Below are 27,274 nucleotides of genomic sequence, written 5' to 3' on the forward strand. Positions count from 1 at the left end.
TCGCGCTCTCGAGGCGTGTAGATTATATTTCAATAAATTTAAATATTTAAATTTATATAAATTTTAATAAATGTGTTATTTAATTAATTAAAAATTATAAAAAAATTAGTTAAAAAATAATTTTGAGTTGTTTATTTTCAAGTGTTTAATCGGTGAGGGAATCTTTATATATTTTTTTACCAAATTTTTTATAATAAAAATATACAGAGGATCTTAAATTTATTAAATTCATTAGTAAGTTCAAAACTGATAATTTTAATTATTTTTAATTATTTTAATTTAACTAAGTATAAAAGTTAAAATAAATTGTAGTCCAGGGTTATGTATATACTTTTACCTACATTAAAGAAAAGAACACTATTTGGTGCACCAGGTGTATAAATAAATTTTGTGCACTTTATTTTTAAAACTTGATATAAAGTTTAAATCCTGATAATTTTTTATATAGATGCTTCTTATATAGTATAAATCGCATTTATGAAAATATATTTTAATTTTATAATATTAATTATTTAAAATTAGGGTTTGTGCATATAATATTTATGAATAAGGTGAATGCAATTTGTTTATAGATGAGGAATTGGTTGGGAGCAGAATTATTTCGTGCTCCGGGTGTATATTATATCTTAAACACCATATTAATAAATCACTATTTTTGAAATTTAAACTCTAATATTTTGTACATAAACTGATTATCTCTTTTATATAGTGTAGATTATATCTATCAAATTATATTTTAATTTTAAATTAAGAAAAAAAATTTAGTGCATGCTACATTATTGAAGACCAGGTGCATGCAATATTTTTGAAGTGAATATGGACTATTTTTGAAATTTAAACTCCAATATTTTGTACATAGACTGATTATCTCTCTTATATAGTGTAGATTATATCTGTCAAATTATATTTTAATTTTAAATTTAAAAAAAAATTCGGTGCATGCTATATTATTGAAGACCAGGCGCATGCAATTTTTTTGAAGTGAATATCGAAGAATGAGTAAGTAAAATTGCATGGAGACCCCTTGTGAGTATTCCGTTTTGAAATGGACTCTCATCTTTTATTGTTTTAATTAAGAATCCTCAACTTTTATATTTATATAGCTTGCTTGATTTGGGGTTTTTATATAAAATTCCATTAGGTACTAAAAAAAATTAAATTGATTAAATTTGATAAAATTAGTAACGAATTTGAGAAAATCCTTGTTTTCTTTTGGCTAAAATTGATTAATTCTAAAAAATTAGAAGTTGGAGGATCTCAAACGAAAAAATAAAAGATTAAGAGTCTATTTCAAAACGTGTTGTAGGTGAGGGGGTATTACACATTTTTGCCTTTTTTTCTTTTTTAACTGAGACCCAAATGGATTGGAAACAAATTTTTCTAAGTTTAATAGTTTAAATTACTCTCTAGTAAATAAAACTAAATTAATCAACCGCTAAAAGCTTATTAGAACGTAAAATTTAGTAAAATTTTAACTTAATTAAGCCTAAAATTTTAAATAAAAAATTAGATCGGGACGGAGACGGAGACGGAGATGAGGATGGGGCCCGCGAGTTCGTAGAAAATCAGTCTCAGCGAAATTCTCACGAACGTGAAAAAATTTTTTCTCCCTCTCCGTCCCCACGGGGATTCCCACTAATTTTTTAAAAATATACTAAAATTTTAATTAAAAAATTAACAAATTCAATTTAATTTAAATTTAAATTTAATTTAAATTTTAGTCAATTGTTATGTTTATTTTTCTCTATGTCGAACTATTAAGTATGATTCTCAAATTCCCAAAAATGTATAGGAACCTAATATTATTTAACTAATGTATTGTATAAAAAATAATATAATTAATATATTTAACTAACATATCTCTTTAATTTACTCAAGATGTATATAGTATTTTGTATATAAAGACGATGAGTGAGTGTGTTTAGAGTAGTTCCGAAATAAGATGAATCGCTTCATAAATAAAATATATTGTTCGACATAATCGTAGTTTGTAGATGCGAAAATCTTCTATGGAGCAAAAATTAAATTCCTACTTTCAAATTACAGAAGCAAATATTCATACTCAAAAAGTTATTTTTAAAAATTTATTTCAACATCCAAACAGAGCCTTAAAAAAAAAAATTAAAAACTTCTGAAAGCCAAATTGAGATTTTGTAACTTAAAATTAGAAACTATAGTTTTTTTTANTTTTTTTTTTTTTTTTTTTTTTTTGGTGGAGAAAAGTCAACTTCTTTAGCATAACTTAGAGATCTCTCTCTGTGTGATAAAGTAGAAAATTATTTATGGTTAGCACGAAGATTAATTAGAAATGGTCAAGTCAACATGGGGCACATGCCATAGAAAAAAAATAAAATAAAATAAAAATAAAAAAAATATTTAGAAAGATCCTATAAGGGTTAAATTAATCACTTTTTAAAAGATTTGTATCTTAATTTTATAAGCTATATGGTTTTCATTATTCACCAATTTAGTATTTGAAACTAGATTGAATAGAATAAAATAATGGGAAGAAACATGTGTTAAATATAAAAATATTTAAACACTATTTTTTAGTAGCTTAGGTTTTTAGAAAATAACAGTTGTTTTGTTTTATTTAATATGGTAACAGAGCAGTAGATTCTGAGTTCGAGTCACAGCAAGCATCTAGCATTATTAATTTTTTCCTATTTAATTCATGTCTACGTCATAGGCCTACTAAAAAGTTTAGAGCTCATGCGCGAAAAAGAGTGTTAATTATAAAAATATTTAAATATTAATTTTTACTAATTTAAGTTTTTAAAAAATAATGATTGTTTCGTATTATTTAACAATAGGTTTATCTAAGTGCTAATAAAAAGCAAAATTATTACTTGACAAAATGACAAGGGAGAAATTATTACTTGCACCAGTTTTATTTGTCTACTCCATCAATTTTATCTTTTTATTATCGATTCCACTAATTTTTTTGTTAAATCAATAATAAAGTTAAAACTAAAGAATAGTAAAGTGAATATTTGATAAATCTAAATGGGGTATGTGAAGTTTTTTATATATAATTTAACGAAATATTAACGAAAAAACTGACGAAAAGATAAAAATGAAATCACAGGATACTAACTTGATACATTTTAAACCGCAAGATATTAAAGTTAGATAGTGCGAAACCACATGGGTGGTATTTGAAGTTTACCCTATTTTTTATGATTCATGCTATATTATAATTATATTATATGATTTGCACAGTTTAAAAAGCTTATGTCTAAATTCAACTATTTTGTCATTTTTATTATTATTATCTAAGCATTAACTTATTCTAACTATAAAAAAAAAACATTGTTTAATTTATAAAAAATTCTAATACATATAATAAGTTATATTTTGATTTTGAGTATCTCCATCCTAGTATTTTCCTAGTATTTTAGTGGCATGGTGAATGAGATGTGTTTCCTACAAAATGCAAATGTTTTAAGCTGTCTCATCATTTTTTTAAATTTTTTTTTTTTTTAAAGATTGGATCATTAATGCAACATAGAGATTAATGATATCATGATGATATTATAATAATAATAGCAATTAATTTGCCTATATATATATATATATATATATACTCTAGAGTTGAATATTTCAAAGTCAATAAGATTAGGAAGCATAATAATGGGTGTAATTTTAGTGTTACTCTTTCCAACATAAAGAGACAAATAATATGTTTCTTTTTTTTACTTTAAACTAAAAAAGAAAAATAATAAGTTTTTTTTTTTAAAAAAAGTCTAATGATTAGAACAAGCTAAAATTGACTAAGACTTAGTTTAGTATTGACGTCTATCTAACGCTATTAGATAAAATGGAGTTGAGGAAAAAACATATAGGGATATGCTTCTGCGTTCTCCGGTGGGACCGCAGAAAATATATCGTAACCGACTCATCACGATATGCGGAACGCAATATTACGTACAGAAACAAATAGAATATTTTCCCATCGTATTTTTCCATCGTCGTTTCAAGTAATGCAATTTTCCCGCAATCCCAAACGAAGCCTAAGTCAATAATGCTATGTCAATATCTAGTAAACATTATTACATCTAATAATTTGATTAAGGGTAAATTGCGCGTTTGGTTCTCAACCTGCGAGGCACGCGACACGTTAATCCTTATATTTTAATTTATGGTAATTTTTGTCTCGAACTTTAAGAATTATTATAATTAAGTCTTACAAACCAATTTAGTTAACTAATTATCAATATATTATTGATGTAAAAGTGATGTAACATCTTAATTATTGTCGCCATATTATTTCCACATTAAGAATCTGTTCGGTTGAAAAGAGAAAAATCTATATTTGCTTGGTTTGGTGGAAAAAAAAAAGAATGAAAAAATTTTACGCAGCTTCAGTTATCGTTTCCACAAAAAACAGCAAAACGAGAACTTCAAATTTTCGTTTTTCGGCGAAAAATAGCAAAAAACGAAAACTTCAATTTTTCCCAAATTCGTAAAAATACTTTTAAAGAAAAATGTTTTAAGTTGAACAAAACAACCGGAAAACTATTTTTCATACGAAAAATAATTTTTTAATTTGTTTTACGCAGAACCAAATGCCCTGTTAAGCAAAAGTTTGGACAATATTTAACCCAAAGAAAAAATAAATAATTTAAATTTTGAAAATGGTAACGGTGGATAATTGGATGGTCCACAGAGGAAGTGGTGAACCTGGTCCATGCACCATTCTCTTTCCTCTTTAACTGTAATAACTGAATAGTAGGAGGAAACCTCGGATCCGCTCAACTAACTCCTCTCTCTCTCTCTCTCTCTCTCTCTCTTTTCACTCCAAAATCTCTCACATTTATCTTAAACACATCAAACCCATCAACCATTTTCGAACATCTTCGGAATCCGATCACGGCAATGGCGGTCGGGAACGAGTGGATCAACGGGTACTTGGAGGCGATTCTGGACAGCGGAGGGGCGGCGGTGGACGAGCAGCGGGGGGCGTCGCCCAAGGTGAGCCTGGGGGGCCGGGGCCACTTCAATCCGACCAAGTACTTCGTCGAGGAGGTGGTGACGGGCGTCGACGAGAGCGACCTCTACCGCACCTGGGCCAAGGTGTCCGCCACCCGCAACTCCCGCGAGCGCAGCACCCGCCTCGAGAACACCTGCTGGCGCATCTGGCACCTCGCGCGCAAGAAGAAGCAGGTCTTTCAAAGATGCTGACTTATCAACTGCACTTTTAGATGAAATTCACCGGCATTTTACACGCGAGCGCTGTGTGTCTATACACTTAAAGTATACAGACGAAGCGCGCACAAATCTCGATCGTGACTCGGTTCAACCTGGTCTGCCGCCACTTTGAACATGAGTCGATCCAATCTGGTCTTCCACCATTTCGGACGTGACTCAGCCGAATGTATGTTTTGTTTCACATGCAATGTATGTTTTGTTTTTATGGACAAAATGAGCAGTTGGAATTGGAGGATGTGCAAAGGCGCGCGTACCGGCGGTGGGAGCTGGAGCAGGGGTGGCGGGATGCGACGGAGGACATGTCGGAGGACCTGTCGGAGGGCGAGAAGGGCGACGTGGTTGGGGAGATGGTGCAGACGCCGCGGAAGAGGTTTCAGAGGAACTTCTCTGATCTCCAAACTTGGTCTGATGATAACAAAGGAAAGAAGCTCTACATTGTCCTCATCAGGTATATACATACATAGCCCTTTGTCACAATTTAGAACTGAATATTTTCTCTTTGTCACAATTTTACTTACCTCAGAGATCTGAATAGCTCCATCATCTTACTCTGCAGTATGCATGGTCTCGTCCGCGGCGAAAACATGGAGCTGGGTCGCGACTCCGACACTGGAGGTCAGGTAAAATTGGCAAAGCTCAATTATAAATTTAGTCCTACGTTAAACCCAGATTTTGATTTCGTCGTCGAAGTTCCAATTGTAATGATTTGGTCCCCAAAGTTTTGTTTAAATTTTACTTTATTCATGAATCAGATTCAAAATTTGAACAGGTGAAATATGTCGTGGAGCTCTCTCGAGCCCTGTCGATGATGCCGGGCGTCTACCGGGTCGATCTCTTCACGCGCCAAATCACGTGCCCTGAAGTAGACTGGAGCTACGCAGAACCGACAGAAATGTTAACACCAATCTCAAATGAATCAAACAACAGCAATGAGGAAGTCGGCGAGAGCGGAGGAGCTTACATTGTCAGAATACCGTTCGGTCCGACGAACGAATACCTTCGGAAAGAGCAACTGTGGCCTTACATACAAGAATTTGTAGATGGGGCTCTAGCTCATATTTTGAACATGTCAAGGGTTTTAGGTGAACAAATTGGCGAGGGGAAACCGGTGTGGCCATATGTTATTCATGGACACTATGCCGATGCCGGAGATGCTGCAGCTCTTCTCTCAGGTGCCCTATTTTTTTCAAAATATAAATCACCTGTTTAGATATATATGTTACTGTAATATCTAAATTTTTCACACATTTTCATTTACAGAGATATACATAAAGAAATATTACTATTCCGACAGCATTCTATGCGCATGTAGAATAGGCGGCGCTCAAATATGTGAATTTTGCTGACCCTTCAGTCAGATGGTCGCAACTGTTTTACATGCATGTGAAATGTTGCGAGCGTAGTTTTACTCATATTTAATGCCCTTACTTCCGCCTTGTAAAGCTTTACTAAAGAATGAAATGCATCTTATATAGGTGCATTGAATGTGCCCATGGTGCTAACCGGCCATTCGCTGGGGAGGAACAAGTTGGAACAGCTACTTAAGCAAGGGAGACAATCGATGGAGGATATCGACGCTATGTACAAGATAATGCGGAGGATAGAGGCTGAGGAGCTGTCCTTGGATGCGGCAGAGCTAGTGATCACGAGCACGAAGCAGGAGATCGAAGAACAGTGGGGCATGTACGATGGTTTCGACGTGAAGCTCGAGAGGGTGTTGAGGGCCCGAAACCGGAGGGGGGTGGATTGCCACGGCCGGTATATGCCGAGGATGGCGGTGAGTTTTCACTCACCCTTTTTTTTTCGAAAATGTTTACACATTATGTTCATGTATAGTCTCTATAAAAGTCGAAGACACGATTTAGCTAGGCAATATGAAGCATAAGGAGAGTTGTTCTGGTCAAACTCGGTTATTCTACGATAAATATTAAACTCCTATTCTTGCAACCCCTCATAACATTGTTCATATAGTCTAACAATAAACCAAAAACTGCGGTTAAGAAGTGATCCTCACATTTTTTTTGTCGCGCCCAAAAGGAGAATATCTTGCTTTTAGTATGACACTCAATTTCTTCGTAGAATTAGACCCAAAAGCTAATCTGATACTGAAATATTATCTAACAGAAGCTAAAAACTGTAACTCTGTACTACAATTGTATCATTAGATTTTGCGTACAGTTTGATGGTTTCCATGTATCACTATCTTAATGACCAAAAAAAGTGAGGTGCAAAAAGAGCAAATGGTGCAGTAACACTTTAAGTAATTCATGAAATTTTTGCAGGTTATTCCTCCAGGTATGGATTTTAGCAATGTCGAGGTCCAAGAAGATGCGACGGACATGGACGGAGAATCGGCTCTCGAAGGTTCTTCTCCGAGGTCGATTTCCCCTATATGCTCCGATGTAAGATACTCCTACTCATCACATCTCTTTTCCTTCTATTGTATATTTCCTCCCTCCAATTTTCTTTCAAAAATAAAGAGGAAGTTTTCAATAGGTGATGCGCTTCTTCACGAATCCTCACAAGCCAATGATCTTGGCCTTATCGAGACCCGACCCGAAGAAGAACATCACCACCCTCGTGAAAGCCTTTGGCGAATGCCGCCCTTTAAGAGAGCTAGCGAATCTCGTGAGTACTTACTTTTTCCCTATTGCTCATAATCCTTATCACAAGAAGTGGACAGCATATTTGTAAAGAACTGTGGAAGATGTTAGCAGGCATAACATAGCTTATGAGAATTATATCCTAATTTAATATGCATAACTTTCACCAGACGCTGATCATGGGCAACAGAGACGACATCGATGAAATGTCGTCAGGAAATGCTAACGTCCTCACGACAGTTTTGAAGCTAATAGACAGGTATGACCTCTATGGATTTGTGGCATGCCCGAAGCATCACAAGCAATCAGATGTTCCGGATATTTACAGGCTCGCAGCAAAAACAAAGGTTTAGTACATTTCTGAGCTCTTCAAGCAGTAAATTCTAAGATATTTTAGACATTAGGTTAGCTCACTACGGTATATATCGAACTACTTATCCTTTCTCTTCTTTTATGGCAGGGAGTTTTCATAAATCCAGCCCTGGTTGAGCCTTTCGGCCTTACATTAATTGAGGTCGGTCGGTCTTATATTTAACATATAGCTTTCGATTACCCTCCTACGGTTATAACCAAATTCACTACAGCATCACATAGTTCGGACTAGAACACTTCACAATCTGTTCTTGTCGCCCATTGGAATTCGTAATAAAAATGACATTAAATTGAGCATGTGACAATCACGTCATTCAATGAATCACTTCATTTCAATGAGATTAAGTCAGACGTACCTTATTTATAGTGTTATTGATGAGATATATGATTATTATGTACTCAACTTTTGCGGCATTTTTGTGACTAGACATAAAGTGGAATCTGGTCACATCTTTCCCTATACTGAACTTCTATGTAAATTAAAGTTATGACTACCTATAAAACACTTACTCGCGGTAATAATATTGTAGGCAGCTGCACATGGTCTTCCAATGGTAGCCACAAAGAATGGAGGGCCAGTCGACATTCACAGGGTATCTAAGCTTTTCCTACATTAGAATATCACATTAAGATACTTAATTCCCTGCTTGCTATTAATCGAAATCTCATTATGTTTTGCTGTTCTTGGGGTGTTTCAGGCGTTGAACAACGGTCTCCTCATCGACCCGCATGACCAAAACGCAATAGCAGATGCACTACTAAAACTTCTCGCAGATAAGAATTTATGGTATGAATGCAGGAAAAATGGGTGGAGAAACATACACTTATTCTCATGGCCGGAGCATTGTAGGACATATCTCACGAGAATTGCTGCTTGTCGCATGAGACACCCGCAGTGGCAAATGGACAGTACGATGGACAACAATGTGGCGGCCGATGATTCGCTCGGAGACTCCCTCAAAGATGTCCAAGAATCTTCTCTTAGATTATCTGTCGACATAGAGAATAAAGAAGCAACCAAAGGCGAGGGAGAGGTACAAGATCAAGTGAAACATATTATGGACAAGATCAAGAGAGCACCGGATAATAGTCACAAACAAAATGAGAGTTTGTCGAGTTTAGGTAATAAGTATCCAATTCTTAGGAAAAGACGGAGATTGTTCGTGATAGCCGTCGATTGTTATACTGATTCCGGAGGTTTTGATAAGAAGATGACACAAGCAATAGAAGAGACCATCAAAGCAGTAAAATCAGATCCGCATTTAGCAAAGATTTCCGGGTTTGTTCTCTCGACTGCGATGCCGATGAACGAGACTTTAGAATCATTGAATATGGGAAATATTCACATGAAAGATTTCGATGCTTTAATTTGCAGTAGTGGGAGTGAAATGTATTATCCGGGGAGTTATTCGGGTTCCGAAGAGGATAGCAAATTCTCTTTGGATTTTGACTATGCGAAGCATATTGAGTATAGATGGGGTCATGAGGGCGTGAAGAGGACTATAGTAAAACTGATGAATTCGCAGGATGGTCAAGGTGAAAACAAATCCGAGAGCTCTGTTGCAGTGGTAGACGAAGACGAGGGATCGAGCAATGGGCACTGTGTTTCATTCTTGGTCAAAGATAAAACTAAGGTGCGTAATATGCTTTTTCATGATTCAGCAAAAAAAAAGGGGGCCTTTTCTCATTTTTCGTAAAAAAACTACTCATTTTCAACTTTAGCGCCTTTTTGAACATCTAGGACAAAACTGCTCCTCCACTACATGATCAACATGCATTGTTTGGAATGATTGATGCAAAATACTCAATGATGATACTAAAAGTTAAGAAATTGGTTGAAGTTGCAAACTAGTTTCACATTTCTCAAAAATAACAAAAGAAATAGTGGATTCATGAAAAGGCCTTTCGTGGTAATTCGGTTCGGTATCTAATTTACGAGGACATTCTATTTGCAGGCAATGCCTGTGGATAAGCTAAGGGAGAAGCTGAGAATCCGTGGTCTTCGCTGCCATTTGATGTATTGCAGAAACTCAACACGGCTTCAAGTTATTCCTCTTCTAGCATCTCGATCTCAGGCTCTACGGTATGGAACCTCCTTAGCTTAATTGTAGAAAATAAAAAAAAAGGTTTAACAAAACAACGATTTTTACGTTGCATCGTTTGATCGCAAACGACCTCCATGCGATACATACAATGGAAATTCGTAACATTGCTTTTTTGATACATAGAAAAGGCAATGTGACTACTTAGATCTACTTTCTTTTGCTTACTTGGGTATTATTTTTAATGTCCTATATCATATCGAAAGTTTTCGCTTCTATCTTTTCTCTTATGAATAGCATTAGCGTCAATTTTATGGATTTCGGTCCTAAGTACGTTATATAATCAGGAAATATGATAATTAGGCAATTCATAACATCAACTTACAATTTAATTTTACCTGAATCTAAAGGTACCTGTTCGTCCGATGGGGTGTAAACGTGGCGAACATGTACATTATCGCCGGGGAAAAAGGGGACACGGACCTCGAAGAACTCCTGTCGGGATCCCAGAAGAAGGTGATATTAAAAGGCGCTGTCGAAAGAGGTTCAGAAGAGCTGCTCAGAACGTCCGGAAGCTACAAGAAGAAAGACATCGTTCCGGCAGACAGCCCCTTCATTTTCTACACAAACAACGGATTCAAGTCAGCAGATATTGCGAAAGCAATTCAAGAAGCAAGCAAAGCTGGTTATGGGAAGTGATCTAGTGATGATCTACTGATAAATATAACTTCAAACTATACATGTTTTTTTTTTTTTTGTCTCTTTGTTTGTTGCACGTAAATGTTACTTTATGTTTTGCAACTGAGAGATGGTTTTTGTTCTGATAAGTGAGTTTTCAGATGGATACTGCAATCAAAACAATCAATTCCAACAATTTTTTGTGATATGTGATTGTTGTGATATGAATTTTACATCATTTAATTGTTAAGATCATCGTAAAAGCGTGCGGATATAAATTTGATAGTACACATAACAACAAGAGGAAACAAAATAATGGGAATAAATTTGCGCTCATGTTGTATTATGATTCTCCTATTTTGTGATTCTTTGTTAATACCTTTCACTTCTTTATGAAGAGCACATATTACAAATGATCATGTAACCGAATAACCACGAGAATTTATAACCAATTACGGGATTTGTCGAGAAATTAGTGTGAGAAAACTAAACTAAATCCTATCAAAAAGAGCAACAATATTAAATGAACTGAAATTGCGAGTACATGGAAATGTGCTCATACCTGAAGAAAAGGCGAACAAACCAGAAGAGCAGCCACAAAAGTGCAAGCCAAATCAAGCTACAACCCGCATTTCTCAGTTACGATTGCTACCGAAAAGATCGATTTGATAGAAGCAGTTAAGTTAGGAATAGTCTTAACACCTCTGCTCACATGCATGATAGATATAAGGTGAATTATCCTGCGTGCAATAAAAAAGATTAAAAATTAGGATTCATATAACTAAATGGTCTTAAAACAACAAACACTAATAGAAAATGATATAGAAATAATCTTAACACTCTACTCACGTGCATGATGAATATCAGATGAATCATACCACATACATTGACAGAAAATATAACGAAAGTGTTAACTAGGACTAGTAGGACAAAGAACGGATACCGATAGAAAACTACTTAGAAATAGTCTGAATAGTGACCGACGTGTGTATATATATAGAGAGAGAGTACTAGTACAAGGAGTATTCATTGAGACATTCCATCAAACACTAGATAGGCACTCTCCAATTCCACAGGAGTAATTTCTTGGGATTAGGGGAAGTTGCTGCTGTAGTCGCTGTAATTTCACAGGAATATTTTTTTTTATAATAAATTAAAATGATAAATTTTTTACAATGTTAAGGATGGAATAATAGAACACTCGCACGGGAATTACAGGGACAGGAGTTGCAATATAGGAAGTACAGGGGCTATCTCGACATTTTACCCTCAGAAACGTTGGGGACTAAAGTGAAAATTCTGGTAAATCTCAGGTACAACTGTGCGATTTTCGTGCACGCATGAAGCGCCGTAAAAATATGCGGACGTCCCCACAGTAACCTACCCCTGCGGCACACTCTACTCACTTTAACCTACACCAACACCTCTCTCTCTCTCTCTCTCTCTCTCTCTCATCCTTCGCTACACTCCTCACAGATCCCGGTCGAGCTCTCGCTCCCCCGATCCCCTCTTCTAGGGTTTCCTCCTCCTCTCTCTCCCCACCACCATCTCAAAACCCTAGCTCTAATCCCATCTAATGCGAAGGTACGCTCCGTCGCCTCCTCTCCCGATCGAACCTCGCTGCGAATTTGACTGATATTTTGTACTAATTTTCTCCGATTTGTATTGCTCGTTGCAGAATCGGAGATGGTTGGGGCCGGAGAGGCGGCGGCGGCGGCGGCGGCGGCGTTGGTGGCGGAGCGAGGCATCAGGCGAAGCAGCTCGGAAGTGGCGGAGGACGATGGCGGGGAGGCTCGGGATCGCCGTCGTCGTCCTCGTCGTATGCACCCTATCGCTCTTCTCCTCGATCGGCGTCCCTCGCCCGTATAGCACAGTGAGGGTTCGTAGTGTTTCCTTTTGATTCCTCTGGGGTTTCGTGTTCTTTTGTTGGATGTTTAGGGTTTTGATTCGAGTGGCCTAAAATGCGCCTAATGGCTGTTGATAAATGCAACATTTTTGTACCAGTTTAATGTAGCATTGTTAGAATTTAGTTTAGATTTAACTTATTTAATGCATATGAAACACTTTTTATATGGATTGTTACTTTCTGGTTCTAGTTGTAATATTGTATTTGTTAATGATTCTGAATTTTTAGTTCTTCGATGTTTAACTTGTGAAGCTACTAAATAGATGTATATGTTTTTACTGGGCACGGGTTTATGGATTGTGGACTATGTGTATATAACTGGAATCATTTGAGCTGTTATACTTGGTACAATGTTGTCCTTGTTTATGCCTTTTTATTTTTCTTATTTTTCTGCCTTTTATGTTATGCCGGAATCCTTCAGAAGGTTGATGTGAATGATCTGTGGAGAACTGCTGATTCTGGTGGTTGGAGAGCATCATCGGCACCACGGTCCTACTGGCCTCGTATGTAATTTTCCTTAACCTTGTCGTATAGTGCTTATATGTATTCTCACATTCAATTATGATGGCTAATTATCCTTTATGATTTGACTGTTGTAGCTCCTCCAACTGAGAGCAATGGTTATTTACGTGTGCGGTGCAATGGCGGCTTGAATCAACAACGGAGTGCGGTACGAAGAGTATTCCCATTTATAACAGTCTATAAGGCTTTATCTCATCCATTTAAGTTCATATGGACGTGTCTGAGTATTTGTTGTTGCTGATGTTATAGAATTGAACTTCAATTTAGGCAAATACACCTTTGTCTATTCTTCCATGCTTGGCTATAATTTTGGTTAGTTAATGTGCTTTATAGCCAGCACATATCTAACTTGGCAAACATCTCTTTCGTTATGATTTTGCCTCATGAAATATTGATCCCTGTTTGTGGGTTTCATAGATATGTAATGCTGTTGTTGCTGCGCGAATCATGAATGCTACGTTGGTGCTGCCTGATTTGGACACAAATTCTTTTTGGCGGGATGAGAGGTATCTCCTTTTCTTCATCTCAATTCATCCTGTATCCGTGTTGCTTGTACTTCTTTGTTTCTTATTTTAGATGAGTAGATCAAACATTTACGATGATCTTTGTATTGTGAGCAAGTAGCAAGTAAAACTTCATGGTAAATCAAGCCTAATTTCCTTTTGGGTTGCACATCTTTTTTGCTTTCAGCATTATTTGTAGTGCACTTTAAAAATTTGCTAAAGATAGAAATGACTTTCGAATTTATTAGATATAAAGTTAATGCGGAAAAGACTGATTAAACCTGGTGGACTGCAAGAAATCAGTGTTTTTTGGTTGACACAATTGCCGTTAATTAAGAAAATTAGACTAAAAAAACTATGCTATATGAATTTAAAATAATTTAGTTGAATCTTTTTCTACTTGCTTATAAAATACCTGCTTTTCCATGTTTAATTAATTTACGGTTTATTTTTATGCCCAGCGGTTTTCCAGGTATCTACGATGTAGAGCACTTCATCAAGTCACTGAGATATGATGTGCGCATTGTTAGAAGCCTTCCAGAAATCTCTTCAAATGGAAAGACCAAGAAGATGAAATCTTATCAGGTAAAGCACTAAATCTTAGTGACGTATCTTCCACATGGTACCAGGATCACATGTCTAACCGCATATTTTTGTGGGGTAAAATATATGGATAGTGTCTGTGTCTGTACTCTGTACTATCCCGATATTGCAGCTGAATTTACGTTCTTAAGCAAAAAGTTCAGGAACTAAGTTGCAGCATTCACTATATCGGGATAGTTAGGGGACTTCACCTGTTTTGTATTGAGTTGCATTTGTGTCATAAGCTTTTTGTTTTACTCGTCTTTCAGATTCGTCCACCAAGAGATGCTCCTTTAAGCTGGTACACAACATTTGCATTGGAAATGATGAAGCAGCATGGTGCGATTTATCTCACTCCTTTTTCACACCGTTTAGCAGAGGAGATTGACAACCCTGAGCTTCAGAGGTTGAGATGCCGTGTTAACTATCATGCACTTAGGTTTAAACCTCACATCATGCAAATAAGCAGTGAGATAGTGAATAAACTCCGTGCACAAGGCCACTTCATGTCAATACACCTTCGATTTGAGATGGATATGCTTGCATTTGCTGGGTATGTGATTTTACCGATGCTGTTAACTATATGCAATCATTTCCTCGCATATCTACCCGTGTGGACAGAGAATATGTAAAGAATAGATAGTGTCTGATTTGATCATTTGCATGATTACAATCGTTGGCATGAATTTAATTATTAGAATGGTTGCGGAACATTGATTTTTTTCCTTTCTATTCTTCCATGATAAAGTTCAAAAATTGTTTTCTTTCTCAATGTAAGTTCGTCTGTATTTATTGCTTGCATTGTTGTTTGGCAATACTTTGGTCATTTTTTAGATGGTCTTTCGAAGTTGGAAGTAAGTTTTTCTTTTCCATGCGGTGAATAGTTCAGTGTTGGTTTATGTACCTAAACTTTTCATTAACATGACTCAAATCTACTTGGTTCTTGTATTGCACTGGTAAAAAAGTTTATTGATGCCAACTGATATGTGAGCAATTTGATTTGCTCTCTAATGAAACTAAGCTTGATGCTGTGATAAGACAAATTCATGTGGTTGCGAAATGTATTTAATATTAAATGTGAAAATTTTCAGGTGTATTGATATATTCACACCGGAAGAACAGAAAATCTTGATCAAATACAGAAAAGAGAACTTTGCAGAGAAGGAACTTGTTTACAGAGAAAGGAGGCTCATCGGGAAGTGCCCATTAACTCCAGAAGAGGTAAAGCTTTATCAATATTTTATCCTCATGTTTATTCTCATCACTGTCAATGTTTACGACTTATTGCTTTTCATCGTTATCATGCATTGGTTGTGCTCAGCTGTTCACTTTGCATTTTCATATCTTCCTTATAGTTTAGCTTCGTCTTAGATCTGTAGTAGCCTGTAATCAATTCGGTATCAAAGCCATGCATATACATAGTGAGAGACAAGTGATTTTTATAGAAATCGAGCTAGAAAAAAATTGGAGCAGCCCCCTTTCATGAGTACAACACCACATTATTGAAAAGTTATGTTCTTTGAGAGGTTTTTTCAGTAGCATCAAGTGAACGAAAAAAATACACAGCTGAAAGAAACTGGGGTACACGACAAAGTCGACAAAGTAGTCTTAGAATATTATAGATGTCGCCTGCTGCAAATAGAAAAACCATTATGCGAGGTCAAATGAGTACTACCTATTTATGATAGCTTAATCTGATCTTACAACTTAAATCGCGACTGGTGCTGCCGATCTAAGCCTACCGTATGTTTTTTGTGGAAAGCAGACAATGTTGTTGTTGATCTAACCTGTTTATGAAATCAACTACAATATCTGCGATGCAGAACGATATGAAATATTGGGAGCTCTGTTGCTGTACTTTATTTATGTTGCGGAACATTCTAGTTCCAATGTTTGCAATTTGTCTGTAGTCATTGACTCATTGTATATCATAAATATTTATTATGCCTCTGACCTCTTATAAAAAACTGTCAATCAATCACTGATGCGAAGAAATAACCTGAAAAATCTTTGGTGCAAAATGAAAAGGTTGGTCTCATTCTGCGCTCCATGGGGTTCGACAACTCTACTCGAATCTACCTCGCTTCCGGCGAGCTTTTCGGGGGGGAGCGTTTCATGAAGCCATTCCGAGAAATGTTTCCTCACCTCGAGAACCACAGCTCGGTGGGACCCGAAAAGCTCGAAGAGAATGCTCGAGGGTTGGCGGGCTCCGCGGTCGACTACATGGTCTGTCTCCTCTCCGACATCTTCGTGCCCACATACGACGGCCCGAGCAACTTCGCCAACAACCTAATGGGCCACCGCCTCTACTACGGGTTTCGAACCATTATACAACCCGATAGAAAGGCCTTGGCCCCTATTTTCGTCGACCGGGAGGAGGGCCGGGGGTCCGGGTTTGAGGAGCGGGTTAGGCAAGTCATGTATAGAACGAATTTCGGCGGGCCGCACAAGAGAGTGCGGCCCGAGTCGTTCTACACGAACTCGTGGCCCGAGTGCTTCTGCCAGCCGGAGTCCAAGAACCCAAAGGACAAGTGCCCGCCGGAGAACGTTGTAGAAGTTTTGGGCAGCCAGTTGCAGAGCGAGGAGAGCGAGGGTTCGGAGGAAGGGAAGGATGCGAATCAGGCAGCCGCGACCGGTCGAGCAGAAGAAGAGGGTTCAACTTGAAGGGCGACTGTTATTTTTAATCTACAGCTCGGAGAAATGATTGTTTGAGTGGCTCGGCGCGGAACGTGTTCTACTCTGAATCGATAGAGGTTTCCGAGCTACAAATTCGGAACGTTGAAGACAAGCTACGGAGATTGAGATCGAAACATTCTGTGCGGCGGTCAGAGTAAATTTTTTCCCCCCCCTTTTCTTTGTAGTGATATTTTTTTTTGTAAGAAGTGATTCGAACCTCATTAATCAATCGCCATCTTAGTTTGTAAAAATTTGAAAACACGATGATTTCTTAAGATAATAGACAATGATAATAAGTTGGGTTTTAAACTAGAAGGTAGTGATGCTCTCTTTCTTTCATTCTGTTTTCTCTCTATTTCATTTGTGTTGAAGAACTTGGAATGCATAAGAGTCCAATTTTGTATTTTGAAGTTTAGATTGAACTGTACCATGTATCTTTCTTTTCATAATCATGTGGGCACATAAATAAATGTGCATAACACATCACTGCAAACCTCGATTTTTCGCCGCCACTTCGCATTTGTTGTCTTTCGAGGGCTTCTTACGGCTTTACCACCTGGGCTCAGGTTGGAATTGTGAGCGCAATATGTTAAGATCAGATGCGAGTTTGCTCCGTACTCGGGCGAAAATGCACACCATCGAACTTCGCAACCACAACTACTTCCAAATATCGGCGATCTTCAGTTACGCAAACTTGCCGCTTCATCACCGCAGTTCCCTCGGAACAAACACAACAGTATTGCATGCACTGCAGTACACACTGCAGGGTCTTCAAAACTCAAAGCTAGTGTTTGTTGGATCGTTGGCGCTAACCATTAATTTCAAAAGCTCGAACTGTTAGAATGCGCAATCAATTCACTTAAAGCGTACTGATACAGCGTCCACGAGTCTCGATTGTGATTCGGCTCAACCAGCCTCACGCCACTTCAAACATGACTCGGCCAACCCAATCTCACGCCATTTTGAATATGACTTAGTCTAACATAATCTTCCGCCACATGGCAGAATGCTGCCCTATTTAAGCCAACAGTATTTTCTCTCAGAGAGAGAGAGAGAGAGAGAGAGAGAGAGAGAGAGAGAGCTCCTCAAGGCGTTTATCGATCGATCCTAAACTAGTTTTCACAATAATCTCGCCGAACTTCAGCGACATATTATCTGTTTGCCGACCTGAAGAAAAGTGTAAAAACATGTACAACATTTCTTTTTCCTAAACCATAAATCAAGACCAGGAATAACAGGGGCCGAAAAGAAATTGACACTTGAAGATGTACACAAAGAAAGATGCAGGAAAATCCGAACTTCCAAAGTAGGCCGAAACACCAAATATGTTTCAGAAAAAATTGCATATAAGCATATAACATAATCCAACATTACTATAAGGAAAAATAAAAATAAAATCACCTTTAGTACAAATTCTATGCTTTTATAGTTTACATAGGAATCACTGTTTACGATTGCTATTATCACTACACAAGAATTTTCCAGATTCTGCTAAGACATACCGTTCCTCAAAAACTTAACCAACAATTTTTCCATCGTTTAATTGACCTCGCCGCGCGCCTTAAACTCCTCACCCCTGCGAAAAAAAAGAGAAAAAAATAACTTTTGTGACATAAACTAAGACACCGTCGAAGAAAAGAAAACGTTTGCGAAGATGAGTCGATCTATTCGTACATGCTGTATTGAGATAATACACCAAAAGATCTAAAAAAGATCGAGGGAAGCTCAGGCGGGTAACTGGAGCTTGACATTATTCTTCCAGCTGCAGATCAAATCAAAGTTCAGAGTCATTCTGTGAAATTACAATTCCTAATTGCGACAAATATATATAGAGATATATAGATTCATATAAGCCCGCTAAACAATTTAGTTTTAGACACACGCCCTTGTACTCAAACTTCAAGAAATTGCACTTTCAGGGAGCATATATGAAAATTTGGATTTTACTGGAGTATATATATGTAGATAGTTTTGCTAGGATATGCATGCAAAAAAGCTCTGTTGATTCAAGGGCTACAATAGCTTACCTAAGAAAGTAATAGTAGAAGAAATCGGCGTAGAGTAGCGTCTGCACGAGTCCGGATATCCAGGCTGCGACACAGTAAACATACCAGCATTAAGGATATGAAATATTATATCAAACGTAAAGATGTGAAAGAGATGGGAGGGTAATTAGTAGATTTTCATACTTATCCAATGAACATAGTGGGGTTCGGTGAAGTAGCGATAAATCCAATTGAGGATGTATAATGCTCTGTATGCACTGCAGCAGGAAACGATGGAAAAAAATTCAAATGAATGGAAACGATACCGCTTTAAATTATAGTGGCATTTATTGACAACTATTGTGACTCAGGGAGGTAATCGTTCTAGGAATATTTCAGAAGAAAATGGTACTGCATTAGTTTATGCAAAGGTGCAGAATTTAAAGGGACGATTCCTAAACTTCATGTAGATTAGGTTGTAAAATATTTACTAAACATGCGAATCAAATAAACACTGCAGAAGTTATCTAGAATTAGATGAGAGATGCGCATAGCAAGAAAAGTGCTGTATTAACACAGAAGTAGAGCACTTAGTAGCACGGTCGTGGAAGCTTCAAGTTTATCTGATAGCTTTTGCTACTAAATTAACACGGTCGAGTGGAAACTCAAATGATAAATTTCCAGCTAAACAGTTAGACATAGCACGAAAAGCATACACAGGCAAAATAGAAGGTGGATTTTGAGATGAAGTTTACCCTAGAAGAAAAACATATTGCCCGGTCAAATTGTCAATATTCCTCGTGCGTTGCAATAAAACTAGTTGAGGGAGAATCGCAACAGCCTCCAAAAATAAAGAGAATGTCCACATCACCTGTAACAACAGTGACAGTAAACTGAATTTAGATAGGAATAATAAGTATATTAAGAAAAGGGGGAAAAAAATAGAGTTGGATGGTTATTAAAATTATCTCCGCCAAAATTGTTTTTCATATAAAAGGATAGTTTAATTCATATATACACCAGCGCCATGCGAAATTGGTATTTGCATGCGTACCCCTGAAACTCTTGCTTGTGTGTGCCATGCCAGCATATCTATGAAAATTTGGCTTTTGCATTATACCCTTTTTAGTAGGGGCATGAATGCAAATAAGTACCGTATTCAGCGTACGGACACAAATACCAACTTTACATGGCATTCAGGCAATTTCATGTATTTGCACAGGTACATATATGTGAATATCCCAAGAAAACAATGTTACAAAGAGAAGGAAAATACGTGCTGTACTGAAGGCTTGTACATGTATGCCTAAGAGCAGAAACATTTTGAAACAATAAACACACCTCCATAAAAGTAAACTTTTCATTTATGAGTAGGGCCAAGAGCAAACATGGCAGTATGAGAAAGTGGTGGCGGAAGGTGTCTTGATCCTTGTCGTAAGTCCTGCGTACAATCTTGTGGTGTCTCATGTACCATAAGATCGAGAACGAGCTTCCCAAGAAGATCAACTTCATGACCGTATTATAGAGCGAAACAAAATGAATGAAAATATCCAAATATCGAGTTGCGAACACGAGAGCATATAACTCCTGAGTCTTCAATGAAATGCCTGCAGGAAACAGTTGGATGAATCAAGTAAAAAGATCACACCATATGAAATTAGTTTGGAAAACAAAAATAGTTTTAGCAGTCTAAGGCAATAGATCGACACAGATAAAATATGCAAAAGATCCAAACTATGAAAACCTAGAAAATAAGCAGTATAATATAACTTAATCTGAGAATTACGTGATTTGAAGGCACATGAAGTTCATAATAGTGCTTTTCAATGAAACACACTGCCATTTTGCAATAAATACTGATACAATTAATCGAACTAGTTCGCAAACAAGAAGACGCACAATAGAAATGCTGCTACGTTTTGTCTAAAACAACAACAATCAGGTCTTAATCTGAGACCAGGAGAGTGCAAAACCAATGAAAAGAAACTGAAACATTAGGAAAGATTACTACGTGATAAATAGTTGATCTAATTGAATTTAGAACTACGATTAAACAAATTCATCTACGGCCTACATATCATCGAGGTAATCTCTCTGTTCCCTTAGCGACTCCAAATTCCTTTTTTTTCCTTTTCGTGCAAGCGTAACCCCCACACATTATTTTATTTTGCATGCTTAAATTTTGGTTGTAAAGAGATCATGTGGATAAAGGAAGCATTTCAAACACTCATTCAATCAACCATATCCAACACCCAAATAATGCGTCAAAAAACATATCATAATATTACAATTCTCATACCTAATCACTCAAATTATGTTAATAATAATGTGTCAAAACAACATAGTTTTTTAACCCATAATATTATAATTCTCATACCTAATCACTCAAATCATAACATAGTTCTTTTTTCTTTTCTTTTTTTTACCAACAAAGAAACTGTTTTAAGAACTCAAATCCAATAAGGGAGAAAAAATAATCTGAACAAATCGCCATAATTCATTATCATTTCCAGCACACCATTTCCTATTTTTCCTCATCAGAATCAAACCCCTAAAGTACTTGTTCAAAAATAAAAAAGAAGATCTTTATTCAATCCCCATTCCCTAATTACCCAAATCACAACATAACTCATTAAAATTTCCATCACGCCCACTTCTGAAACAAAATCTCACATTTCCCCTGTCCAAACCACATGTAAAACAACGATTTTCCTTAAAACAGCAAATCACAACACAATCCCCATTTCCTAATCGCCAAATCACAACGTAGCTCATCCAATTTCCCACTTAAAAAACCCATTTTGAGAACTCATTCGCTCCCATTTCCGAATCCAAATCTCACATTTCCCTCCTCAAAATCACACCCAAAACAACATTTTTTTTCTCAAAACAACAGATCACAACACAACCCCCACTTCCCAATCACCCCAATCCCAACACACCCCACCAAATCCCCCACCCAAAATAACCATTTTTACCTCTCAAATCGAGCCAACAAGGGGCAAAAAAGCGAAAAAACCTACCTGCGCAGGATTTGATGGTGTGGATCTTGAGGAGGAGGACGAGGACGCTCATCAGATGCGTCATGTCCCCCGCGAGCCGGAACACGTTCATCTTCGAAGCCGGATATCGATCTCAGCCGTCCCTTTCTCGGATCCAACGGCTCCGGGTCTACAGATCGACAGATTACGAGCGCAAACCCTAACCCTAACCCTAGATTCGCCGTGGGATTCCGCTCCGATCGTGTATACGGAGTGGGGCGTTTCGTGCGTCGGAGGAGAAGAAGAAGCGAGAGAACGTACGACGTTAGAGGTGGAAACGGGTCGGATTCAACAGTATCCGTCCGATCCTGTTTCGGATCCGAGTTTTACCCGTTATGATTTTTTTTTTTTTTTGCCTATTTGTATGGAAAATTTTAAAATAATATATTTTGTTTATTGTTTTTAGTGAATGGATGTGATTCTTCGTGAAAGGATGCAATCCTTAGTGAATGGATGCANATTGTGGTTGTATACTGTTTGTACTTTTGTACTTGTGTGACGCCGTGCAAGTACAGGGGAGACTCTGTCCGTGTGAACAGTGGATTTTCTGTATTTGTAGCGGATCTGGCATACTCTGGGGTCAGATTTTCAAAAAAAAAAAATCAAACGCTTTTCCGCTGTGTTTCAAACAAAAAGGGGACCCCGGGGCGTGACAGTACCGGTACTGGAGGGCTTGTGTACCGGTACGCCAGTTCGAGTACTGATACTCAGTTCTGCGAGACGCAGAATCTGAACTGTAACAATTGTAAATAGTTGGAGAGCTTAAGTGCAATTGAGGGAACTTATAAATGGACTCCAACCTCTCCTCTCATGTTCTTTAGCTAAGAACACATCTCCTCTCCCTCTCTTCTCTCTCTCTCTAGAATCTCTCAAGCAATAGCATTTTGGAGGAGATTGAAGGTGGTTTGGAGTATTTTGAGGAGAAGAAGCTCTAGAACAAGGTGGAGCTTGAAGTCTTGGAGTGGCTAAAGTGACGTTTCAATAAGTTTAGGTTAGGGTTTGGTTTTATTGCCCTAGAAATCATATTTTTGGGATTCTTGTAACATGAAAACCTAGAATATAATCCATAAATCCCTATGATGATGGGTAGATGACCATTGTAACCTTAGGGTTACAATTAGGGTTTTTGTGGCAATAGGATTTGTAGTAAAATTGACCGTTCGTTTATCTAATTAAAGGGTAAATCAACGCGTTGGGCAACTCAAATCGGAGTTCCTACAAGCTTAGGACGTTCTATTGGGGAAAAACACCGAATTGCCTTCGTTAACCTTGGGTCGAGTTAAAACAGCAACGATAAATCGTGGGACTTGGTTTCTTACTCTTTGACGTCGACACGAGGTGGGTGGTGCAATCCGAAACAGTTGAATTTCTTTCTATGTCTATGTTACTATTGTTGGTCATATTTGTACATATATAAACCTCATGCATTGTAGGGTTGATATGTTTTATGGTCTGTAAGCCGCTTGGAATGGTGCCCTCTGGTATTGGGGCTGTCCATTTACCGGTATCGCAGGATTTTGCAATACTGGTGTCATCATAGGCCCTTGTAAGCCTATCATTGGTTGTTCATTTCGAGTCAATAATTGCTCTATTCGTGCAATATTTTTATTATAGGCCGTGATGGCGGCCAACACCGCGTCTAGTCGAGCGGTACTTTGATGGATATTTTGATCTAAAGTTTGCAGGACTCGGCTTATCTGGCCGAGCGCCTGAGTTAGACTCGGCTCTTTATGAGCTGACTGTCCACTAGTTTCTCCTTCAACTGGCAAAACTGCTTGACATTCGCCAGCATTGTCTGAATCACTAGGTTGATCACCCCCAGAATTTCTAGGAATGGCCCTATTACGTAGATTTATGGCGTTATCATCAGCCATAATCTATATAAAAATGTAAATTTACCTTAAAAATAAGGTTCCACCGGGCGTGCCAAAAAATTGTTGGGTGCCGATCGTCTCGACCCTTGACCCAGTCAAAGATCTTACTCGGGAAGCGCGTCGGGGTTGAAACGGGTCCGAAAGATGACCCTCGAAGTGTGCGCCCTTTTACTGAACAAGCGATTCAGCTGATGAGGGATCCAATCAGCCAGGTCCGAAAGCTCTATTCTCTCTTCGGTTCGGCCGGATGAGCCGAATGTATGGGGGAGGCCAGAAACTCGACCGGGAGATGAGCCGAGCGGCTAACACAACACAAAATCTAACCGGCCTGAAGAGCTGAAAATGACTTTCTATTGAATGAACCAGTAGAAAGTACAGGAAGAGGGGTTTTAGTCTACAACGGAGTGATGCCCAGGGGGCAGACAGACTCCAGGATTCTAAGTTACCAAGCTACTCCTAGAAAAAGCGGTAAATACAGGAAAGAAAGATGCAGTAAAATAAGGGTGGTCTTTTGTTCGCAGGGGGAAAAGACCTTTATTACAGGCTTTGAAGTGGTCTTTTGTTCGCAGGGGGAAAAGACCCTTATTACAGGATTTGAAGTTACTATTTATAGTGATGTCTTCTCAGCTCACATAATTGGTCCGTTGAAAGTAGTGGGGGAAGTGGTTGTAACCATGATCGTGAAAGTTACGCCCACTCCTTATGGAAGTTACGCTCCATGGTGGAAGTTATGCCCACTTCTCAACCGTTCCCGCCTAAAACCTTCAGGCGCCTTGTTGCCGACTCCTGGTGTACCACGTATCCTTATTGGCTTATACGTGAATTAGGTCGGCATGTTAATTTCAATTTTGGCATCAACAAGTATGATTCGTAGATAAAATATAATTATACTGCAAATCTCAAAAAATTCAATGAGAAACTACTACAACAGCTTGGGACGGAACCATAGTGAGGCTTACAGTGGTCATTGCCCTGCTTAATTTTTAAAAATTACATATAAGTTCTTTATAGTAAAAATTAAAATATTATAAATTTGAGTTTTACCGAAGCCCAATCTTTTTCCAAATTTCTCGGCTCTTTTCCTTCAGCTCTCATAGTCTTACTTCTCCTTAAGCACATTTTCGCCGTTGTCACTAGCAATAGATGCCAGTGAACCTGACAAACTTTTTTTCTTACCGTTTGAGGTCGATTTTTTTTTTTTGCCAAACCTAAATCTTGGCCCACGAATCTTAATTCCTAATTTCGGCCTTGACAACAGCATAAGTAAATAATTATAAAATATTACAAGTGAACCACACATTCTCAAAATTGGCTAAATTACACTTTCGGTTCTCAAGCTATGAGGCGCACCCTACTCATTAGTTCCAAAACTTTAATTTGTTATAATTTCTGGCTCAAACTTTCTAAATTGTTATAATTAAAAAATCTCACAATCTATTTAATCGAGTAAATACTGATGTGTCTCTAATATAAAAATAATATAATAGTGTTATAATGGATGACGCGATAATAATTAATATATCAAATTACTTCCACAGTAACAATAAGCCAATTTCTAGTTAATTAAGTTAGGCATTGAGACTTAATTGCATTAACTTATAGAAATTTAACAGTAAATTATAATAAATAAAAGTTTAATAACTAAAATAGCATGCGCCTCATAGTTTGAAAACCAAAAATGTAATTTAATCATTAAAATTCTATTTTTTAAATCTCCGTGATTAAATGCAATTTCTCCTCGCACGCGAGGCGCTCACGTGGTTTAACTTTTTGGGAGAGGTTGACTTTAGAGGCTTAGAATAATTAACTATTAATTAATTAATTAATTAATACAAAAGGATCTACATCTACATCCACTTAATTGTGTCATATAACGCTTTAGTTAGATTTTTTTTTTTTTTTTTTTGGCTGCTACTGTTTAACTACATTGACTTTCTTTTCTTTTTTTCGTTTTAAGTTGTCCTTTTATTAAGAGTCTTTTTCATATACAACAGCTACCATAATGTGCCCTCTTTAGTGTCCATTTATTTTCAATAAATATGATCGTGAATGCTAATTATATAATCATAGGTTCCTTTCAATAGGTTCCTTTCAACTTTATTTAAAATATTTATTAAAGTGCAATTTTTAAATATTATTTATATGGTTACACAAAGATTACAAAATAAATAGCTAAAAATAAATAATTTTGTGAAAATAGAGACTAAAATTTCAAAGGCAATACGCGGTGAAAAAAGTTTCCATCAAAACATTCAACTGTTTTTACTTATTGAAGACAATTAAATAAGAAAATGCCTTTTGTAGGCTCTTCAGAAATTATCGATTTCGAAGTTTTTGATCACTGAGAAAAATAATTTCAAAAAAAATTCATTCACTAAATTGGTTTGTTTTCTAAATATTGCTTTCAAATACTCTAATATGTGAAGGTCCGCGATGCTGATCATTAATTCGAACTTGCGAACATCCAAAATGAGACTTCATAGGTAACTATTTTTATCCTATTAATAGAATAATAATAGTTAGGCTCCTGTGTGAAAGATATTATTAAAATACTCTTTATTTAATTTTTTTAAACAATATAATATAGAGTTAATTTTAAGCTCCTACCATGGAAGGTCACGAATTAGATTCCCTTCTCTTTTTTTGAGAAAGAATTAGATCTCCTTAATGGGTCCAATTCATCAATTACATTTATTTAATTAATTAATTTTATTCCTACTGTGCTTTTTGAGACTTTGACTCAAACTTAAAATTCAGACACAAAAATCAAATTGCGATAACATTGTAATTAATCTGAGGGTAAATTTCAATTTGTTCTACTGTGATTTAACTTATTTTTATTTTCACATTTTGATACAAAAATTGATTATTCTGCGATGTAGATTATTTTTATTTTGTCATCCTGTGATTTAGAAAGTTATCCTTAACTATTAAAAAAAACTTTGCTTTTACTATCATATTTGATAGTAGATTTTGGAATAAAGATAAAATCATTAAGTATATATAATTTTTTAAACTACGGGATGGTAGAGTAAAAATAAGCTCCCTTATAATTTAATTTAAAAAGCTTAGAACTAATGCTTTGTATATCCTATGTATAAACTAATTAAGCATTGTTTGCTTAATCCTTCTCTTCGTTAATTATTCAATTAATTACTGGCCGTTGTATATAGACAAAATTGTACAAGTTGTAACTAATTGAACCATATGGAAGAGTCCAATGCGATTTGTTTCATTAAATGCATATTTGACTGAGCATACAAATTTTTAAATAGTAAA

The 27,274-nt window shown here is 36.7% G+C and overlaps 3 protein-coding genes and 1 long non-coding RNA gene across 5 annotated transcripts; 2 read left to right on the forward strand and 2 right to left on the reverse strand.

The window, feature by feature from the left end:
• On the forward strand, window positions 4,842-11,066 carry LOC109725728 (probable sucrose-phosphate synthase 2). Its single transcript, XM_020255046.1, has 13 exons — window positions 4,842-5,166; window positions 5,433-5,659; window positions 5,768-5,831; window positions 5,981-6,383; window positions 6,687-6,988; window positions 7,494-7,613; window positions 7,708-7,839; window positions 7,985-8,161; window positions 8,275-8,328; window positions 8,717-8,779; window positions 8,885-9,820; window positions 10,142-10,269; window positions 10,639-11,066. Exons 1-13 carry the CDS (start codon window positions 4,879-4,881, stop codon window positions 10,925-10,927), a joined length of 3,183 nt encoding a protein of 1,060 aa, XP_020110635.1. The 5' UTR covers window positions 4,842-4,878; the 3' UTR covers window positions 10,928-11,066.
• LOC109725730 lies at window positions 10,762-12,303 on the reverse strand. Its single transcript, XR_002220328.1, has 3 exons — window positions 11,924-12,303; window positions 11,469-11,646; window positions 10,762-10,848 (listed from the first exon to the last, which is right to left on the reverse strand). It is a non-coding gene; the product is annotated as an uncharacterized LOC109725730 (long non-coding RNA).
• On the forward strand, window positions 12,341-17,410 carry LOC109725729 (uncharacterized protein At1g04910). 2 transcript variants are annotated; one of them, XM_020255047.1, is made up of 9 exons: window positions 12,341-12,490; window positions 12,585-12,785; window positions 13,234-13,315; window positions 13,412-13,482; window positions 13,752-13,840; window positions 14,299-14,422; window positions 14,689-14,972; window positions 15,511-15,640; window positions 16,448-17,407. In XM_020255047.1, the coding sequence occupies exons 2-9, from the start codon at window positions 12,687-12,689 to the stop codon at window positions 17,081-17,083; spliced, it is 1,515 nt and encodes a 504-aa protein (XP_020110636.1). In that variant the 5' UTR covers window positions 12,341-12,490; window positions 12,585-12,686; the 3' UTR covers window positions 17,084-17,407. The 2 variants fall into 2 exon arrangements, with proteins under 2 accessions (XP_020110636.1, XP_020110637.1); XM_020255048.1 differs by lacking the exons at window positions 12,341-12,490; window positions 12,585-12,785; window positions 13,234-13,315; window positions 13,412-13,482 and having other exon boundaries at window positions 14,310-14,422; window positions 16,448-17,410.
• On the reverse strand, window positions 18,422-22,382 carry LOC109726067 (ER lumen protein-retaining receptor). The gene is made up of 7 exons (XM_020255497.1): window positions 22,104-22,382; window positions 20,422-20,687; window positions 19,836-19,951; window positions 19,285-19,358; window positions 19,123-19,186; window positions 18,770-18,857; window positions 18,422-18,671 (listed from the first exon to the last, which is right to left on the reverse strand). Exons 1-6 carry the CDS (start codon window positions 22,192-22,194, stop codon window positions 18,821-18,823), a joined length of 648 nt encoding a protein of 215 aa, XP_020111086.1. The 5' UTR covers window positions 22,195-22,382; the 3' UTR covers window positions 18,422-18,671; window positions 18,770-18,820.

Source organism: Ananas comosus, linkage group 20, assembly GCF_001540865.1.
Source record: "Ananas comosus cultivar F153 linkage group 20, ASM154086v1, whole genome shotgun sequence".
Taxonomy (NCBI): domain Eukaryota; kingdom Viridiplantae; phylum Streptophyta; class Magnoliopsida; order Poales; family Bromeliaceae; genus Ananas; species Ananas comosus.

Bases quoted from the DNA above. Each gene is read 5' to 3' on its own strand.
- LOC109725728 (XM_020255046.1), top strand. From the start codon at position 4,879: ATGGCGGTCGGGAACGAGTGGATCAACGGGTACTTGGAGGCGATTCTG. The intron at 7,840-7,984 runs GTGAGTACTTAC...AACTTTCACCAG, and splicing joins TAAGAGAGCTAGCGAATCTC to ACGCTGATCATGGGCAACAG. The intron at 8,162-8,274 runs GTTTAGTACATT...CTTTTATGGCAG, and splicing joins GGCTCGCAGCAAAAACAAAG to GGAGTTTTCATAAATCCAGC.
- LOC109725729 (XM_020255047.1), top strand. From the start codon at position 12,687: ATGGCGGGGAGGCTCGGGATCGCCGTCGTCGTCCTCGTCGTATGCACC. The intron at 12,786-13,233 runs GTTCGTAGTGTT...GGAATCCTTCAG, and splicing joins GCCCGTATAGCACAGTGAGG to AAGGTTGATGTGAATGATCT. The intron at 14,423-14,688 runs GTAAAGCACTAA...CTCGTCTTTCAG, and splicing joins AGAAGATGAAATCTTATCAG to ATTCGTCCACCAAGAGATGC.
- LOC109726067 (XM_020255497.1), bottom strand. From the start codon at position 22,194: ATGAACGTGTTCCGGCTCGCGGGGGACATGACGCATCTGATGAGCGTC. The intron at 20,688-22,103 runs GTAGGTTTTTTC...TGTTTCCTGCAG, and splicing joins CACCATCAAATCCTGCGCAG to GCATTTCATTGAAGACTCAG. The intron at 19,359-19,835 runs GTAAACTTCATC...TTCCTGCTGCAG, and splicing joins CAATATGTTTTTCTTCTAGG to TGCATACAGAGCATTATACA.